Source organism: Geotrypetes seraphini, chromosome 14, assembly GCF_902459505.1.
Source record: "Geotrypetes seraphini chromosome 14, aGeoSer1.1, whole genome shotgun sequence".
Lineage (NCBI taxonomy): Eukaryota > Metazoa > Chordata > Amphibia > Gymnophiona > Dermophiidae > Geotrypetes > Geotrypetes seraphini.
In genome coordinates this window covers 71,509,360-71,528,293 of record NC_047097.1, presented here as the reverse complement: position 1 = coordinate 71,528,293, position 18,934 = coordinate 71,509,360, and the positions used below count along the sequence as shown (strand labels likewise).

Sequence of the window (18,934 nt, the reverse complement as noted above, 5' to 3'; positions counted from 1 at the left end):
CTGTCTGGGCTCCCAGATAGACTTTCCAAAACCTGGCATTTGTCCGGGTTTTGGAAAGCCCCTTCAAGCTCCGGCCACATCTGGAGAGCCTCTGAGCATGTTCAGATGATGTCACAGGCATCCGTGCATACTCCAAGCCCTCCAGACATGGCCGGAGCTCATTGCAAAGAGAGGAGGCTTTCTGGGGGTGGGGCTGGAGGGCAGAACTGGGCGGGCCTAGAGGCAGAACCAGTCGGGGCTGGGACAGAATTAGGCGGGGTCATGTGTCTGGGATTTTCTTGTTTTAAATATGGTAACCCTACCCAGGTGTCTCTATCTGTCCTTTTACTAGTGAAGAAGTGACGGTACCTGCACAGAATGACAGTTACAACCCAGTAACAATCCACAGCAGCATAACACTGTTAAGGATAAGCTGTAAGGAGCAGCCAATAGATCTCCTGACTTACACAGAATGGAAGTTACAACCCTTAACCCTTTCAGGACCATAAGGATCGTAGGCCAATTTTTGTGGTTTTGACGACATTTTTATGGTAAAAAGGGCTTGCAGATGCCAAAAAATTGATTTTTTTTGTGAAATATCATTATTTTTTTTTTTTAAATCACACTTCTGGTTTATGGACAGTGTGGCAAGTGAATCTTCTCGTCAATCTGGCAACGACGCTAATGAATGAATGTCGGAACCAGTTTGTTTACATAAAGGCAGTATCATATGGAATCCGTACATATCAAATTTAGAACTGTAGACTATCCCAATCAAAATTTATAGGATTTTAAAGTTATGGGACAAATATGTCCCTTGGTCCTGAAAGGGTTAAATCTGTGCATCTATGGGAAACTGGGGGAGAGGGCAGGTCAACCTGCAAGGAGTGGCCACTCACTGCAGCCCTAAGTGCTGGCAAGGGAGTACTCTAGGATTGAGTTGAAAAACACTGCCTTAGGCAACACTTGGAACTCTTAGGGGAAAGGAGAGACTCCCATAATCCCAGAGAAACACCTAGTGGTTAACCCCACAATTGTAGGGTTCCAGAGAGTAGCCTAGATAAGGATGGGCTGAATTGGGACAGAAGGGGAATATGGACTATGAAGTTGTGTGTGAAGGCTCATAGCACCATAGCTCAACACAGGCTGATTCTGATTAAAGTAGAAGACCAAAGGAGCAGAAGGAAGTTGTTGGGCTAAAATTAATCATAAGGAAGGAAGTGAAAACCAGGCTTATGCTTGTTTTCTTTGTAGTCTTTTCAACTTCAGCCCTATTGAAAATATCTCCACTCTTATGGAGATCGCTTCCAGCAGGGGAGGTATCAGTCCATATGCCACCTTCCTTCTAAGTTTGAACTTGATTGGTGAATTTTCATGAAAATGTGCTCACACAGACAGATGGATTCACAGAATCAGTTCTAAATACTTGCAGCTCTGGTTGGAAACGGGAAAACATGCTAAAGGGGAATCAGAAATCCTATGAGAGAGGTCAGTGTTATTCAAATGTAGCCAGTTCATCAGTCAATCAAGTTCTGAGTACATCCTTGTAGACCTCATTGTAACTCCATCTTCTCTGGTGCTATATGAATAGTTCTGTGCAGGGGTAGGCTCAGGCCCACCCAAAATCCTCACACCCTTGTTATGGCTGGTAGGGATCCTCCAGTGGCAAGAACTCCTCCCTCTCCCACTTGCTCCAGCTGGTGGCACAGTCCAACATGCTCAGTTTCAGGCAGGTGCAAAAACTGAGCATGCACAGGGAGGGCAGGGCAGCGCAGAACATGGACATAACCACTGGCTGAAGAAAGTGTAAGGGGGAGGAGTTTTGGGCACCAGAGGACCCTTGCAGCTGGTGGGGCTTAGGGATCCCCACCACTGCAGGTATTTATAATACTTTGAGTTGGTCGGGAGGGGAAGACCACACATGCCCGCCCAGTAGCCCACCCAAAATCTGAGGTGTGACTATGCCTCTGGTTCTCTGATGTGTGTTGCTCTGCAAATTTATGCAAATCTGCAGAATCTCAAAATGCACAGTGCAGAATATGCTAACCTGCTCAGTGGCTGCAGGAAGTTAGGACAACTTCATTGCTTTATGCCAGAGGCAGTGCTGAAATGTTCCACCAGATGCCAGTACAATCCTATCTCAACTGCTCATTCTTTTTTTTATTTTTTTGCATCATAAAGTAATTCACTTACAGAAAAGTCATCTGGGGATGGCAATATTTTTGGCTCTAATAGCCTCTTTCACTTCACCTTTTAACCATGCTAGCTCTCGTTCCTGTGCCTGCCCTACCTAGCGCCTTTGACTTAAATCTCGGACACATACTGACTTCCTTCACTTCCTTTAATTCTGCTCTCATGCTGGCTAAGCAAGATTGCTACATCTAGCTACCGGTAACTAACTCACTCTTCCAGTCCCTATCTCCTTGCCATGCAGAACTCCCTCTTCAAAGCACCCTCTCCTTCTCCCCAGATGATGGATAAATACTTCCAAAACAAGGTTCACAAGATCACCCTTGAATTCCCTTTCCATCATCCACTCTCTTGACCTTCCGGCTCCCACTATCCCTTCTCCCTTGTATATGAATTTGTAATCTGCCTAGTTGATAGCGGAATAGAAATTTTCAAAATAAATAAATAAATATTAGAATTTTGAACTTTCTACAGCATGAAATTGGAAGCCAATGTTGCACCATCAAAAGAGGTGCTAAGTGACTGAAGGGCTTTTCATAATTTAGGTCATGCATGGATGCCATCTGGGGGGTGGGGCTGGGGGCAGAACAGGGTGTGACACAGGCAGAACCAAGGCGGAACTGGGAGGGCCTGGGGGCGTGGCCATGGGTCTGGATTTTCCTTCGGGAAAATCTGTTAACCCTATGAAACCTCCCCCTGTCACTTAGCACCTCTTTTGATGGTTCAACATTGGCTTCCAATTTTATGCTGTAGAAAATTCAAAATTCTAATATTGATTTATTTATTTTAATAATTTATGACAAGTTCACATACATAATTTAAATGACATACCGTACATAAAAATTCTACATCTATGCACAATCTAAAATAAGATAAAAACATCAGGGCCTCAATTCAGAATTTGGTCTTTGTATTTATAGAAAGCTTTAACAAATAGATGTGTTTTCAGCAATTTTTTTTTTTTTTTAAAGGTTTGAAATCAGAACACAATCTCAATGAACCTTTCATTGCATTCCTTAGTCTTGGGCCAGCTACCGAGATTGCTGCCATCCAGCTCTTTTAATAGTACACATCATAAGTTTGTTCAAGAGACAATCTCATTACTGTTTGTGAGTGCATTTTGGCATTTATTCTCTCGAGGCCTGAATCAGATACTGTGGTGCTTCCCTCTAGAGTACATGATGTATTATAGCCAAAATTTTGTACTCAATGGGCAACCAATGGAGTTGTTTAGTACTGGAGATACATGCTCATAGCGAGATACCCCCGTGATCATCCTTGCTGCTGTGTTTTGCACAACTTGTAAAGTACGTATCTTTGATTTTGTTACACCCACAAATAGAACATTACAGAAGTCTAGTTTAGTAATGACAAGACTTTGGATTACTCTGAGAAAATCTAGCATTGATAACATTGGCTTCACTCATTGCTCTTTCAGTGTCCTGGTTGTTCTATACGGTCATCGTCCCTTCCTGTGACCATTAAGATGTTCTCAATGGCTCTTCCTGCCCTTCCATGTTGAGATTTCAGCTTCCTTGTGCTCCCTCTGTGGAACGCCCTGACAACTGATGTCCATTTAAGAAACACGACTCTTTCATCGGATTTATTTGGATTTTAATACTCATCGTGAATTTTGCATCTGTTTTCTGGACCTGCTTGTCTGCTCTTCCTTTTGTATCTCTGGTCAGTGTTGCTACTGGTTTGGTGGGTTTTTTAAAAAATTATTTTTAAAAATATAGCTGTGCACTCCAGCCCTCCACTTCTGTTTGGTTTATAAAGGGCTGTACAGCCAAATTGTTTTACGTGTATTATATGCAGTGGGCTCAAAATCTAAGTTTTGGCATCTGGGTCAGTGGAGGGTCTGATAACTTGCCCAGTTTCCCAGCCCACTGCACTAATCTCTGTTGTACTTGTCTGGGTAGATAGAACCGACATTTCAGCCATTAAGCTGTGGCTTTCTTAAGGATCTGCTGATTGGCTGGTGGTCTGGACAAACAATAGCCTGGACGTTTAGATGATTTTTGGAGAAAAAAAAATTCTAGACATATTTTTCTAAAATGGGCATTTTCTCACTGCCGACTTTGGGCATCTAGTGCCATACGCCCAAATCGGATTTAGACGTAGGTTTTGATTGGTTTTATTGATTTTTACACTTTCTGCCTCTTTTAGACTTTTGGTACAATCTTTAATTCTGTGTTTTCTCGACTACTGTAATATTAACTTAAAACGCATTTGCTTAATACAGAATATGGCGGTGCGCTTGATTTTTGGCCTAAAGAAATATGACCACATCAGTCCTTTTTATTGGCAATTACATTGGCTACCTTTCGAGGCACGTATTCTTTTTTAAATTAGGCTGTCTTTGTTTTAAAGCTCTTTTTGGTTTGGCTCCGGGATACCTATCCTCTCAATTCAACTTTTATAGATCATTACAAAATATTCGTAGTAATTTTATGTTTATGTACCCTTCTGTTCAGGCTTGTTGTTATAAGAGATTTTTAAATAAGACATTTGCCTTTCAATTAAGAGATATGAACTCTTGGTTAAGCTCCTTGATCTTTCAAATGTATTCTTTTTTAGAAAGTTTTTAAAAACACACTTGTTTGATAAGTTTTTACATAAGTTTATTCTTAACCGTATATTTTTATTATGTTTTTTTCTGAACTTATGTATATTTCACGGATTGTACAGTTCTTCTTTGTGAACTGCCGGGAACTTTTATGGATGGGCAGTATACAAGAATAAAGTTAGTATTTTTTTTCTGTGTTTTATATATATATCGCTCTTTCGCCTGCTGAAACACGGCCGTGTCATGAGCTTGATGCCATACATGTTTTGTATCTTTATGAAGAGTGACTCCTCATCTTGACCTGTATTTGACTTACTTGTAAATGCGTTGAGGGGTTGTTTGTTTTTTTGTGGTTCTGTACGGTCTTCCTGTTGCTCCACAGATCTTGCAGGCATATGTTCGTCTCACCACAAGGTGTCACCCTTGAGCGATGATCCCAGCCCCTTCCTGCTCTCTAGCTTCCAGCGCGGGCATCAGCAAGAGGCTAGTTAACTGCCCTTGAACGGAACGCTTTCCATTTTCTTTTCTGCTCTCCGACGCCCCCCAGCGGCCGGCCTTCTCCACTGCCAGCCAACCACGCGTACAGCTCGCGTCCGAGCTATTTACAGCGGCGCTCGGCCGCTCGCGATTGGTTGGCTCCCCACGGGTGGGGGCGGGGTTCCCGGAGCCACAGGTTGAGCTGCGAGAAGCCGGCCGCAGTGCAGCTCGGCAGCCCCGGCTCAGCCCTCGCGTCTCTCCGCCCGGGATCATGGCCCGCGCCGGCTCCCCGCAACACCTGTTGCTCCTGCTGCTGCTCCTGGGACAGGAGCCGGCCCCGGCCGCAGGTAAGAAGCCCGGTTAGCGCTGCTTCCGACCCCCAGGTGTAGCTGTGGGGGCTTCATCTGTCAGATCGCACCCCCCCCCAGGGGCTGTCCTCGCAAAGGCTTTGCCATTCTCTCTCTCTCCCCCCCCCCCCTCTTCTGGGCAGACTCTTCATACTTTCCATTCATTAGAAGTTGGCTTTGGTATTGGAGGAATTTTCGCCCGCGATTCTTATGATTTCATTTTTTTTGGGGGGAGGGGGTTGTTTTCCTCCTTTTTGTTTCTCTTTGACCCGGAGGACGTGCAGACTGCAGAGAGGTTCAGTGCCTGGGTCCTTCCTCTCAGTCGCGCACCTGTCCGCGCAGGAAGGTTCCCTGTTAGATGACCACTCTGTGAGGTCCCTCCCCCGGAGAGCTTACAAGCCAAGCGTTGGGGACAAAATTGACTTGAGCACACAAGCAGCCAGACAACTGTCAAATGTCAGTGAAATGCCCATCCTGATTCCAGTTAATAAGTCATAGGCATTTTAATCATCTGCACACATACAGAAGCCACAAATTCAAGACATGCCCCAAGGCAGAACTGTGTGCTTCCTTCCTGCCTGATGGCTGCTATTGTCATTTGTCTAGTTCTAGTGCAGAGGGTCCATTCATTAGTGAGCCAGAGGTTGTATCTGGTCCTGTCCTGGACTGCTGTAACATTTCTGAAGTGCAGTGACACTGTGGCACTTTCACTCACACACAACAGTGCCATGAATGAGAGACTCCAGTGATTCTCTATTCCTCAGTGGGAACAGTTAGGAAGTGCTGAAAACACTTGATGTAAGTCTAGGAAGGCAGTTTGTGAAAACAGACCCTTTTTTTTCTGTAGGAGAAAATGTAATTACAAAACAATTAGGCTTAAAAATAACTGCCTGCAACTTGTGTCTTCTCTTTGTATGTTAGCCGAAGAGCTGGAAGACTTGGTGATCCCTCAGGAAGTGAGGCTGGAGGAGGTGGGTGCGCTGTGGAGGCCGGGGCACCGCAGGGAGAGACGCTGGCTCCCTGCTGAGCGCCTGCCTCTGGCAAACCAGAAGGAGCTTGTCATTCATTTACCTGCCTTTGGAAGGGATTTCTACCTTCACCTGGAGAGGGACCTCCGATTTCTGGCCTCGGGATTTCAGGTGGAGAGGAGAATGGAGAATGCTTCCAGTCGGACTCCACTCCCAGAAGCCCAGCTGTGTTTTTACAGAGGACAAGTTCTGAACCACAGCCACAGTTTTGCATCTGTCAGCACCTGCGGTGGACTGGTATTTAATATTATTCATTTTTTATGATTTATTTTAGATAAATTTCACCTTACAATAACTGGAAAAATGTTTTAGAATAAAGTTAAAATGTGGAGTAATGCATTACATTACATTAGTGATTTTTATTCTGCCATTATCTTGCGGATTACAGAAGAGGATTTCTGGACATGTCCAGAGGTGTTACAGAGGATTGAAATGTTTCATACGGTGTTAGTTAGTCTTCATGGATTTCTTGAATAGCAGGGTTTTTATTTATTTTCTGAAAGTTTTGTAGTCTGGGGTCGCATCCATGTTTTAATGTAACTTATCGCTGTGTATGTAGATATCTTCTCATTGGCCACTTTAGTCATAATTTAAAATGATTTGTTATATAAATTCCATCTCCAGAAAACTTTCCATACCTTCCTTTGCTTGCTGTTCACACTGTGATGGAATGCAGTGATGCAACAGCCCATCTCTGTCCATTCAGCTTTGACTGATGTCACAGTGACATCTCCATTCACAGTGCTGATGACATCACAAAGGCCCCAGTGGCCACAACAAAGGCAGAATGACCTGCTGTGATGCGGTTTCTTTAGCATCCATTGGAATAAAAATGTCGGTAATACACAGATGTATTGTTGTCAGAATGTTTTATGTTTGTCCATCTGGTGAAACCTTTAGTTTCATGGTTCTCACATGAGAAGAAAGTAGGTGTGGTTGTTGTTAGTCCATTTTAAAGGTAATAGAATTAAAAAAAGAAAATAAGATGATGTATTAAGATAATTTTCATCTTATTTTTTTGCGTTTGTTTTGTTTTAGTTCTTTTTATTGCCACATGAGAATAAAAGGTGCCTGTGCCCCAAAACACCCTGTCATATGTTTTTCATGAGCAGGGAGAATAATGAATACAAGAGTTTTGTCTTGTAGTGGCAAAAATCACAAAGACTAGGGGATACTCGATGAAGTTAGAGGGAAATACTTTTAAAACCAATAGGAGGAAATATTTATTCACTCGGAGGATAGTTAAGCTCTGGAACGCTTTGTCATAGGTTGTGGTAAGAGTGGTTGACAAAGGTTTGGACAATTTCCTGGAGGAAAAGTCCAGAGTCAGTTATTAAGACATGGGGGGAAGCCACTGCTTGCCCTGGATCAGTAGCCTGGAATGTTGCTACTCTTTTTGAGTTCTGGAATCTTTTGTTACTCTTTGGGATTCTGGAATGTTGCTACTCCTTGGGTTTTGGCCAGGTACTAGGGACCTGGATTGGCCACTGTTGGAAACAGGAAACTGAGCTAGATGGACCATTGGTCTGCCCCAGTATGGCTATTCTTATGGCTTTATGCTTACATTGTATTTGAGATTTCTCTTTGTGACGTCCCATGCATTGGTTCAATTGTGTGACTTAATCTGTGGCTCCAGGTAGCCTTTTCTTGTGGCATCATTGTATTTTTATTTGAGTCGGTCATATTAGTGCTGATGTAGTTTCAGAAGTCGACTCTTCTGCTTGCAAAAGCTACTCGTAAAAGGATGAATCGTCATTTAGGTGTGCAAACATCTTGCCACTTTTTGTTGAGGATATTCTTTTTCTTTGTATAAAATAATATAGTGGTCCTTTCAGTGAGTTGATTGGTCGTTAATATATTTTCCAGCAGGACATTATTTAGCTCCAGTATTATTTTTCTTCTGATGTAATTTTCCAGAGACAATTACTTTTCCACTAGATTTTGGAATGACTGAAATGTTAGCTGCCAGTTTTACCTCCCTGACATATAGTATTGGAGTTTTGAATAAATACAAGCCACTGTCCATTGCCATCTTTCTTTGAATGCTGTGATCCTGTGAACTCACGGAGTCTAAGCTGATTCAGTTCCACTATTGTCATTTGTGTAAGTTTTGCGGAGTGGTTCTTTGGCATCCTGATTTATGCTGGATTGGTTATGTCCTCTTTACCATGCGCTTCCAAAACTTTGATATCGCGCCTCTTTTTTTCTTGGTTTGCAGGTTTATACTGTCACGAGTGACACATGGTTCATTCTTCTACCTTTTTAATGTTTTGTGTTTGCGGGTGTCTGTATCCATAGAGGGGCATTTTCAATAGGACATCTGAGCATGGACGTCTTGGGAAAGACGTTCAGAAAGCCATTCTCAAAACAGCAAGATGTCTATTTTTTTTTTTTTTTTGAGAATGACCTCTGTAAACCTACTAAAATGTCTATCTATGTTGGCCATTCTCAAATATAAAGACATCCACATGAAAAATGCACAAAAGCATCATTTTTGGATGGTCAAACAGTCAGCATTCTTAGCAAACTGTTTACAGACAGCTGAGCATCAGATTATTGTGTTTTACTTGGAAAAGGGGAATGTAGATTGGAATGTTGCTGTCCATGAGAATTGGATGATGTCCATGTGTTAATAATTTATGTACGTTTATTTTGTAACCTGCCTAAGGGTAAGCGAGATATAAATTTTTAAATAAATAAGTGTAGTTTCCCACTGAAAATCCCAGCTCCTACAATGTATATTATTATATATAGACCGCTGTTCGATACATCATCATAGCGGTTTACATAGTACTAAACAAAACAAAAAAGAACTCCATCATCAATAGGTAAATTCTAATTAAAATAGAAAAAAAGATGATAAAACTTAAAATACGATTATAAAAACAGCAACTGCTAATCTCTCCCCCATCGTTCATACCAATATGATACTAAATATCCCCTGCCAATCCAAAAAGATTAATATTTGAGAGTTCACCACATAACGAGTTCTATAGATAAGGTACAGAAGCAAAAAAGGCAGAATAATGTGTAGACTGAAGGTAAAGATAATTGATCCCTGGGAGTGAGGGTGCCAAGGCAGTTCTGCTAATTACCAGGGTCTCTTGTTCCCCTTGCACAGATTGGCTATATCCAGGTGGGTGATGAACAGCTCCTGATACAGCCGGTGAACATTTCCGAGGCTCTGTTCAGCGGAAGGCAGCACCACATCAGACTAAAGCGCTCCTCCGGATCCCGGCTGCCTGATAAACCTCAGGCTTCGAACTCCAGCCAGTACTGTCATGTTCTGTCAGGTATGTCTGAGAACTGCCAAAACCCAGCACATGGTGAAAATAACACTGGTGTTGCTGCGTCATGTGAAAACGAAGCCCGATGTTGGAATGCATTTCTGTCACCTATAGTTTTCTTTGGCTTTTTGTGCAGTACATGTGGAAAGGGGTGCTGCCTTTTGGCAGATAGGGGTTGAACTCCCAATTATGGTCACTGGGCCATTTGATACACATGATGCCTTTGAAGTAATGTTTATGCTGCATTGGGAGAGGGCATCTCAACCCTTCCCCAAGCATGCTATCTAACTGGGACTTAGGAAACTTAGAAACATGATGGCAGATAAAGGTCAAATGGCTCATCCACAGCATCCAGTATCTCCTCCTCTCTCTATGAGATCCCACGTGCCTATCCCAGGCTTTCTTGAATTCAGACACAGTCTCTGTCTCCACCACCTCTTCCTGGAGACTGTTCCACGCGTCTACCACCCTTTCCGTAAAAAAGTATTTCCTCAGATACTCCTGAGCCTATCACCTCTTAACTTCATCCTATGCCGTCTCCTTCCAAATGAAAGACTCGACGTATGCGCATTTACATCACGTAGATATTTAAATGTCTCTATCATATCTCCCCTCTCCCGCCTTTCCTCCAATATTGAGATCTTAAAGTCTGTCCCCATACAAAATGACAAAGACCACTGACCATTTTAGTAGCCTTCCTCTGGACCAACTCCATCCTGTTTATTTCTTTTTGAAGGTACGTTCTCCAAAATTGTACTCATTATTCTAACTCAGTCCTTACCAGACACTTATACAATGGCATCATCACCTACCTTTTTCTACTGGCCATTCCTCTCTTTATGCACCCAAGCATCTTCCTGGCTTTGACTTTACCACCCTGAGGTCATTAGATACCATCACCCCCAAGTCCCGCTCTTCTTCCATGCACAGAAGTTCTTCGCCTCTTAAAGTATGCCATTTTCTTGGATTTTTGCAGCTCAAGGGCAAGACTCTGCCTTTTTCAGCATTAAATCTTAGTTGCCACTTACCAGACCATTTTTTCAAGCTTCGCCAGATCCCACTTCATGTTATCCACACCCTCTGGGATGGCTACCCTATTACAGAGCTTTGCCAGACAGTCCTGCAATATCACTCATAAAGGTATTAAATAGAACCGGCCTAAGGACAGATCCCTTTGGCACTCCACCAGCAACATCCTTATCCTCTGATCAAACTCCATTTACCACTGCTCTTTGCCTCCTTCAATTTAACCAGCATTTAATCCAGTTGGTCACTTTGGGGTAGGGCTACCACATGGCTCCAGAAAAAAGAGGATGGGTTGAGACATCCGGGTTTTACTTCCATTGCTTTCAATGAAAGTAAAACCTGGATGTCTCAATCCATCCTCCTTTTTCAGGAGCCATGTGATAACCTTACTTTAGGGTGCATATAAATGTACTCAGTTTATTTATCAATTGCCTGTGCAGTTCACCTGATTCAGTTAAGTGCTGAATAGTGTATTTAAGAACCTAAGAATAGCCTTCCTAGGTCAGACTAACGGTCCATCAAGCCCACGGTGGCCAATCCAGGTCCCTAGTACCTGGCCAAAACCCAAGGAGTAGCAACATTCCAGAATCGCAAAGAGTAACAAGATTCCATGTAGAATCTCAAAGAATAGCAACAATCCGGAACCCCCAAACAGTAGCAACATTCCAGAATCCCAAAGAGTATCAAAACTCCATGCACAATCTTAAAGAAGAACAAGATTCCGGAACCCCAAAGAGTAGCAACATTCCATGCTACCGATCCAGAGCAAGCAGTGGCTTCCCCCATGTCTTGCTCAATAACAGACTATGGACTTTCCTCCAGGAAATTGTCCAAACCGTTCTTAAAACCAGCTATGCCATCCGCATATATGTCAGGCGGCCACCTATACCTGGATGTTTAGTGCTTGAGCCCGGATATATCCCAGCATTTAATACCTGGGTTTAAAGCTGATGGTGGCCAAAACTTGCTGACTGGTGCCAGCTGGATATCTACCTGACTGCAGCCCCAGTGAGCCGCTGACTGCATGTTCTGGCTTGTTGGGCACAGAGACTTGTGCCACTGCTCCTGTCACTCAGTCTACATGAAGGGAATGGCAGGCAGACAAGAGCCTGGGAGCCCTGATTCCCAGCCCCTCCGCTCTGACACTCGACACTTGGGGCTGCAGAGAATCTGCTGAGTTAGCTAGAACAGCTCAGGGCTTGCCGAGAGGCCTGGAGGAAGCATTCTCTGGCTTTCTAATGCTGGAGGAATCTCTGAAAGGGTTAAAATGCCTCTGCTGCTCAGGTCTGGGGGAAATGCGGGCACGTGTTTGGACAGCCACCTGTTTGTAACATCACTGTAGAGTCGGAGCACTGAATGTTATCTCAGTAGCTAGTGGCATTGAATGAACTCGGGAGCACCGAGGACCTAAATGACCCCTGTCTGGCTCAGATTAATTTGTAGGCCAAGGACTTCAGGTAGAGTGAAATAGAGATAGGCTTCATCTGGAATAGTACTGGGTCTGCCTCATGAATATATGAGATTAAAGCCCCGATTCTTTGCTTTTTCCCCAACAAAGAAGGACTTTCCCTTTTAACTCCCATTACATTTAAAACTCCATCTCTTCAAGTTGTGCCTTTAAAATTATTAGGAATCACTTTTGACAGTAAACTCAATTATCATCTTCATATCAACACAGTGGTTCAGCGCTGTTTTTACCGGCTACGAATGATTAGATCTATATCCAATTGTTAGAGCCTACTTCTCTGAATATCGTGATCCATTCCCTGGTGATTTCCTGTATTGATTACTCTATAAGGGCATAGCTAAAAAAGAAACAAGACTCCAAATTATACAGAACACTGCAGTGAAGATCATATTTAACGCAAAGAAGTTAGACCATGTTCCTCCCCTCCTTTATAAAGCTCATTGGTTGCCGGTAGAACATAGAATCACATACAAAATTATTTTACTAACCTTTAAAACTAGACAAAATAGTCAAGCAGAATTTATCAATAACCTTCTTATTCCCTATAATTCTTCTAAGACTCTAAGATCTTCTTCTAAAAATCTTTTATCCGTTCCATCTCTGAAGTTTATCAACACAATGAGGCCTACGATTTTCTCAGTCAGCGCTCCAGCTCTTTGGAATTATATTCCGGTTCACTTACGGGAAGAATCAACTCTTCACCATTTTAAAACAAATTTAAAAACATTTCTTTTCCTTGATGCTTTCGAGACCTAAATGCCCTTTTTAGGGCCACATAGTTTTGTTCTATTTTTAGATACCCTCCCTTTTGTTCTTTCCCTATATCTTCTCATTCTTACTTGACAAATTGTAGTTCTATCCTTCTTCCCTTTTTTGCTCCTATTTGTTTTGGTATTGTTTTTAAATGTTTTTAATAATGATTATTGTTTTAAAGGATGTATAGTTACCCCATATATGTTTTTAACATAATGTTCACTGCCTAGAAGGACGATTGGGCGGTTTATAAAATTTTTAAATAAACTTGAAACTTTAAATCACATGGGCTGTAGAATCCCGATTCCTTACAGATATACTGCTTGTTGCTCGAGACATGAGCAGTATAAGGGATTGATCTGCCTGAGAATACTTGGACGCTGTATTTATTGATTCGTTCAGTTTTCTATACCATTCTCCTAGGGCAGCTCAGAACGGTTTACATGAATTTATTCAGGTGTTCAAGCATTTTTCCCTGTCTGTCCCGGGCTCACAATCTATCTAATGCACCTGGAACAATGGGGGGATTATGATGTTATTCATCAGCGACCAGTTGCTGCAGAATGAAGACTTCTGGGGCAGGCCAATGGCAACAGGTTCACTTGTTGCCACTGATGGCTGCCCAAAGATTTAAAATGACAGCGACCGGGGAGGAGGTAGGTGGAAGAACCAGACAGAAAGGTATAGAGCGTTGCTTTTGGGGCCCCCCCTAAATAAAAAGCATTCCACTGTCTATGATACAGTAGCTGTAGACTTTAACTGCTAATGCCAGATTCTTTCAGGACTCCTCCTAAGACCTGAGTGCCAGGTATCTGGTCGCAAATCCCACAGCCCCTATGGGAGAGATGACAATTTGTACAATCACAAACCTCCCCAGCTCTCTTTAATCTCTGACAGGAGAAAAGGTCTTTGTTAGAAGAAGTCGGCATAAACTCCGTTCCAGGGGCTGTTCAGAGGTCGGTCTTTGGATTCTCCTTTTTCTCAAGGAAGTTTGACATCCTTTAATAATGTTCCAGAAGCCTCAGGTGACGCATTAATCTTCTGCCTCTTGGAGGAGATCTGAGATAAAATACACCCCCCCGAGCAGAAAGAAGAAAGATTGTGTGCTCTGCACAGGTGTTTTTGTAACATCTTTTGGCAGCAAACCCCTATAAATGAGTCCTATAGAAGTGAAATTACAGCGTGCACTTAGTAGCCCAATTTCTGTCAGACTTCATTTGCAATTTTTCTTTTTATGGAAAGAAAAATAAAACTTTCTTTTCTTGCAAAGTTTCTTCTGGCTTCGGGCCAATAGGTGCAGATCAGATAGTTGGGCTCAGATCTTTGAGCCACTGGCTAGCTTCAGTAGGCGTGTGATTGATGGCGTCCTGGTCCACCTGCAAGTGGGTGCAGACAGCAGGGTTTTTGCAATATGATTTACTGTCTAGTTTGTGTGGCCACAGTTCTGCTTATGTTTGCTCTTTATAACTGCCGTTCATTTTGTTCAATTGTGTATTTTACTCCCAATAAACTATTTCGTTTTCCCTTTCCCTTTGTATATTACCCTTAAATGTTCTTCCTTACCTATCATAAAATGTATTTCGCTCCCTTCTATCCTAGTGTTTCCTGTTGTAATTGGTCTATTTTTAAAAGATTTTTATATTTTTTATATATTCTTGTTATTGTTTACCTTATACTTATAGTTTATGTACATCGCTTAGTAACTGTGATAGGCGATCAATCAAATAACGAATAAACTTGAAACTTGAAACTTTGTTTGAATTTCAGTTCAAGAGCACAACATACAGCTGATGTTCTTAAATTGGGGTGGGGGGAGTGGGGGAGGAGAAGGGTTAAGACCATATGGAGCTCCTTAGGGTCCTTGATCAGGTATTTCTCTGCTTGCTTCTTGCTCTGTCACACACTCCCAGCTAGGTTATGGGCCTAAGAGAGTCTTGAGGAAATTCAAGGGATCTTGATACAGTAGAAACTCTGGGGAGGGGAGGAGAGGGGGGTGGGTGACGCTATAAGTAGGTGCCCTGATGCCATGTGCTGAGTGCCAGTTCTGTAACAGCGTATGTGTACCAAGATGCACCAAATATTAGCTGAAACCTGAATTGGCGTGTCTAAAGGAAGTGAAGAGAGTCCTAGTGGTAGAGCTGCTGCCTTGGCACCCTGAGGTTTGTGGGTGACCTGTCAAATCTGCGCACACAACAAATGCATGCACTGAATGGGAGGTCACCCGTCAAATACTATTTTGTCTTTGTAACCCTATTTTTTTGAGAGGAGGGTGGGGGGACCCCCCCTACACTTAAAAGATTCATTTCCTATCTAGTGTTAGGGTAAGGTTTACATATGATTATGGGAACCCTTTACATAACTGGATATCTGGAAGGCCCTGATTTCCTGATTCCTCAGGCTGCATCTCTCGCCAAACTCTGGAGAACTTTGCCAGATCAGATCAGTTCAATGAGCGATTATAAGAGCTTTAGAAAAGCCTTGAAAAGTCATTTGTTTTAAGGAATATGTTTTGAAAAAGCTGTAATTGTATTGAGTATTGTCTTATCTTTTTATGTTAACTGCTATACAAATAAAAATTGTAGTGCATTGTCTGGAAGCTTCTGGCATCTGAAACGGAAGCATTACAGTTCCTTTGTTAAAACTCTGAATTCCGCTTCTTTTGGTGTGGGCTAGAGCAGTCGTTCCCAACCCTATCCTGGAGGGCCACCAGCCAGTCAGGTTTTCAGGATAGCCCGAATAAATATGCATGGAGCAGATTTTGCCTGCCTTTCACCTCCATTATATGCAAATCGCTCTCGTGCATATTCATTAGGGTTATCCCAAAAACCCGACTGGTTGGTGGTCCTCCAGGACAGGATTGGGAAACACTGTTCAAGAGAATGACACGGGGACACATTTTTCCCCGTCCCGGTGAGTTCTTTTCCTGTCCTTGCCCCCACCATTTTTATGCTGTTTGGCTGAGTGTGGATGGTTGGTATGGATAGAGTGTTGTATGTGAGTTGATAGGATGGGGATGGGTTAGGAGGGGGTTGTCCTATTTGGTGCTTGCTGAGCGGCATAAGAACACAGCTTGCTAAGTAGTCTCTTTGCTCTCTTTGATATCTTTGGGGTACTGGATAGGGGTTGGGGGGGTGAGTTTGCACTTGGGGGTGGGGACGGGGGTTTGTTTGAAAAACTTGTTTTGTGGTACTTTTGGTGTTCTCGAACTGGTTGAACTCGTGTTATGTTTTGTGTATTTTCTGATTATGCATCAATAAGATATGATTTACACTAAATTGCAGCCATTTTAATTGTTGGAGATTGCCTAGAAATTTGATAGGCGATTAAATCAAATTTTTATTTGTGATGTGATTTTTATTGAAATTTTTATGATCTACACAGGCAATAAGAAACAGACAAATGAAAGTCATCCGCGTGGTTCCTTCACGGAGACTTAAAATACACAACAATACCCAAACAGAGAACACAGTAATTTTGGCTAAAATGACCTGATCAAATGCACTGTGACCTGGAAATGAACCCTATGGAAATTGATCAGTGAATGTTGGAAAGTACAAAAAAGCTTTATCAGATGTTTACAATTAACCTCTTCCTTCCTACAAAGAAATGTCTATTGATACAAGATCCTCGATCTGTGTCCCATTAGGATAAAAACTTTGTACTGAAAAATCTTGCACTGTAACTATGACAGATTTAACCTGTAAACTGTATTATTGATACAGTATTAGTATTAGATCCCTAGTATGTGTCGAGTTAGGATAAAAATTTGTACCAGAAAAACTTGTCCTGTAATTATGGCAAATTGTAACCTGTTAACCGTATATTGTGTATGTTGACCTGTAACTCGTCCTGGGCTCTTTGGGGAGGACGGGTTTGGCTGCAGCTCTTAAACACGTCGCTGCTTTGTCATGTCCATCTCCGTAAATGACCTGCATCACCTGTTTTATAGCAAAGAAGAAAGCAAAGAAGCAGAAATCCGGCGGTGACTGGAGAGAGCGAAGGAATGCCATCCGGCTCACGAATGAGTATACTGTGGAAACCCTGGTGGTGGCCGATGCCGACATGGTTCAGTACCACGGTGCAGAGGCTGCTCAGAGGTTCATTCTTACGGTGATGAGTATGGTAAGTGGACAACTTCAATTGCAGCATCGCGTCAAATGACTAAACTAAACTAAACTAAATCTTGGGTTTATATACCGCATCATCTCCGCAGATGGAGCTCGACACGGTTTACATGGTTAGGGAAGGAACGGAACTCCAGTGGAATTATATAAGTAAGAGAGAAGAGAGGTTAGGTGTGAGAGTGCCAGGAAAGGGACGGGGTTACGTTTTGGAGAAGAGCCAGGTCTTCAGAAGCTTACGGAATGGTAGAAGGGGGCTCAAATTGTGGAGAGGGGAAGGGAGACTGTTCCAGAGCTGAGTGATTCTGAAAGGGAGGGAAGAGCCAAGTTTACCAACAAGGGAGATGCCTTTTAAGGCAGATAAAGACCAGAAAAGGTGGCCAGAATTGTACCTCTGCTCTGCCTAGGTCACCCTCCTCTAAGCTCTCTTTTGTTGTGCGAGACAGCTGTGTTTTACTTGAGTGTAAATACTGTACTCTCTACTTTTATTCCCATATAGGGATCCTCTGTGTTTATCTCGCTCCCTTTTTTTAATTTCCTTCACTCTTTTCACCCCCACTATCTCCTATGGAGCAGATTCCAGTTATCAACACACACTCCATTACAAAGTATTTCCTGGTGTTGCTTTTCAATTTCCCACCTTCCAGCTTTGATTCCTTTCTTCTTGTTCTATGGTGTCTCTGTTTTTGGAAAAGGTCTCTCCAGGTTATACACATTCAAGTCTTCAATTCTCATATGTCTTCCATTGGAAACCCCATACCATTTTGGTTGACCCACTTTGAGTCAAACCCAGTATTTCAATTGTATTCTCACCAGTGACTTGTATTGGGGCTTTATTGACTCCTTCCTTCTGCTGGTGATGTCCCTCTTTGTGCAGCCTTGCATCCGTCTTGGCCACCATTGTTCGAACATCTTGAGATCCTCAGACACTGTCACCCTGAGGCCCCTCCCCTGGTTGGTGCACATCAGCTGCTTTCTCCTATCAGCTACAGCTGCTCTGGATTTCTGCACTAAAAAATGTATCACAAGAACCAAAAAGAAACAGGAGAGTCGTACCCCAAACAGTAGATGCACAAGCAGAAAAAAGTGAGGATGAAAGGATAGTCCTTCCTTAGGAATACACAATCTTTATTGGAGAATCACCTGAAATGGATTACAGCTCAACTTGATACTACCCGTGTTTCGACACAAAAACAATGTGTTTTTATCAGCAGTCGTCATTCATCTTCTCAAAGGCTTAATCCACAAACTGAGTGATTTACCAAAACAGCAGAATGCTAAACCACTTCCAAATGTGCAAATGTATCATTGCATTTATTCACATTAAAGCTTAATGACCTAATTCTATAAATGGCGTAAAACACTGCACATGAAAATTTGGGCACTCGTGTAATTTAATTGGATAACAAGCCAATTAGCATCAATAATTGGGTGTTAACAACCAATTATCAGTACCAGCTGGCATCAGTGAAACTTTGCGCATGTGTTTTTAGGCACCGGAATCCACCTGTAAATTTTATGCGTGGTTCCAAAAAGGGCAGATCGAGGGCATTCCTGCAATTTATGAATAAATCCATGTAAACTGTTCTGAGCTCCCCTGGGAGAACGGTAAAGAAAATTGAATAAATAAATATGTGCTGTTGTAGAATAAGGGTGAACCGCACTTAAAATTACACTTTTACAAAAGTG

The 18,934-nt window shown here is 42.5% G+C and overlaps 2 protein-coding genes across 5 annotated transcripts in view; one reads left to right on the top strand and one right to left on the bottom strand.

Annotated features, from left to right (window-relative positions):
• Positions 1 to 5,185, bottom strand: part of CERS3 (ceramide synthase 3) — an 80,847-nt gene extending 75,662 nt beyond the window's left edge. The window contains exon 1 of the mRNA XM_033920224.1: positions 5,055 to 5,185. The gene's annotated coding sequence lies outside the window, so the exon portion shown is untranslated. The remainder of the gene's footprint in view (positions 1 to 5,054) is intronic.
• The window catches only part of ADAMTS17 (ADAM metallopeptidase with thrombospondin type 1 motif 17), a 149,140-nt gene continuing 130,907 nt past the window's right edge, over positions 702 to 18,934 (top strand). For 3 of the 4 annotated variants that reach the window (XM_033920221.1, XM_033920219.1, XM_033920218.1), the window contains exons 1-4: positions 5,437 to 5,562; positions 6,484 to 6,827; positions 9,712 to 9,883; positions 17,074 to 17,246. In XM_033920221.1, coding sequence (XP_033776112.1) covers positions 5,487 to 5,562; positions 6,484 to 6,827; positions 9,712 to 9,883; positions 17,074 to 17,246 — 765 coding nt within the window. In that variant the 5' untranslated portion in view covers positions 5,437 to 5,486. Of the gene's footprint in view, positions 1,468 to 5,436; positions 5,563 to 6,483; positions 6,828 to 9,711; positions 9,884 to 17,073; positions 17,247 to 18,934 lie in introns of those variants that run through there. The other variant, XM_033920220.1, reaches the window with a different exon arrangement.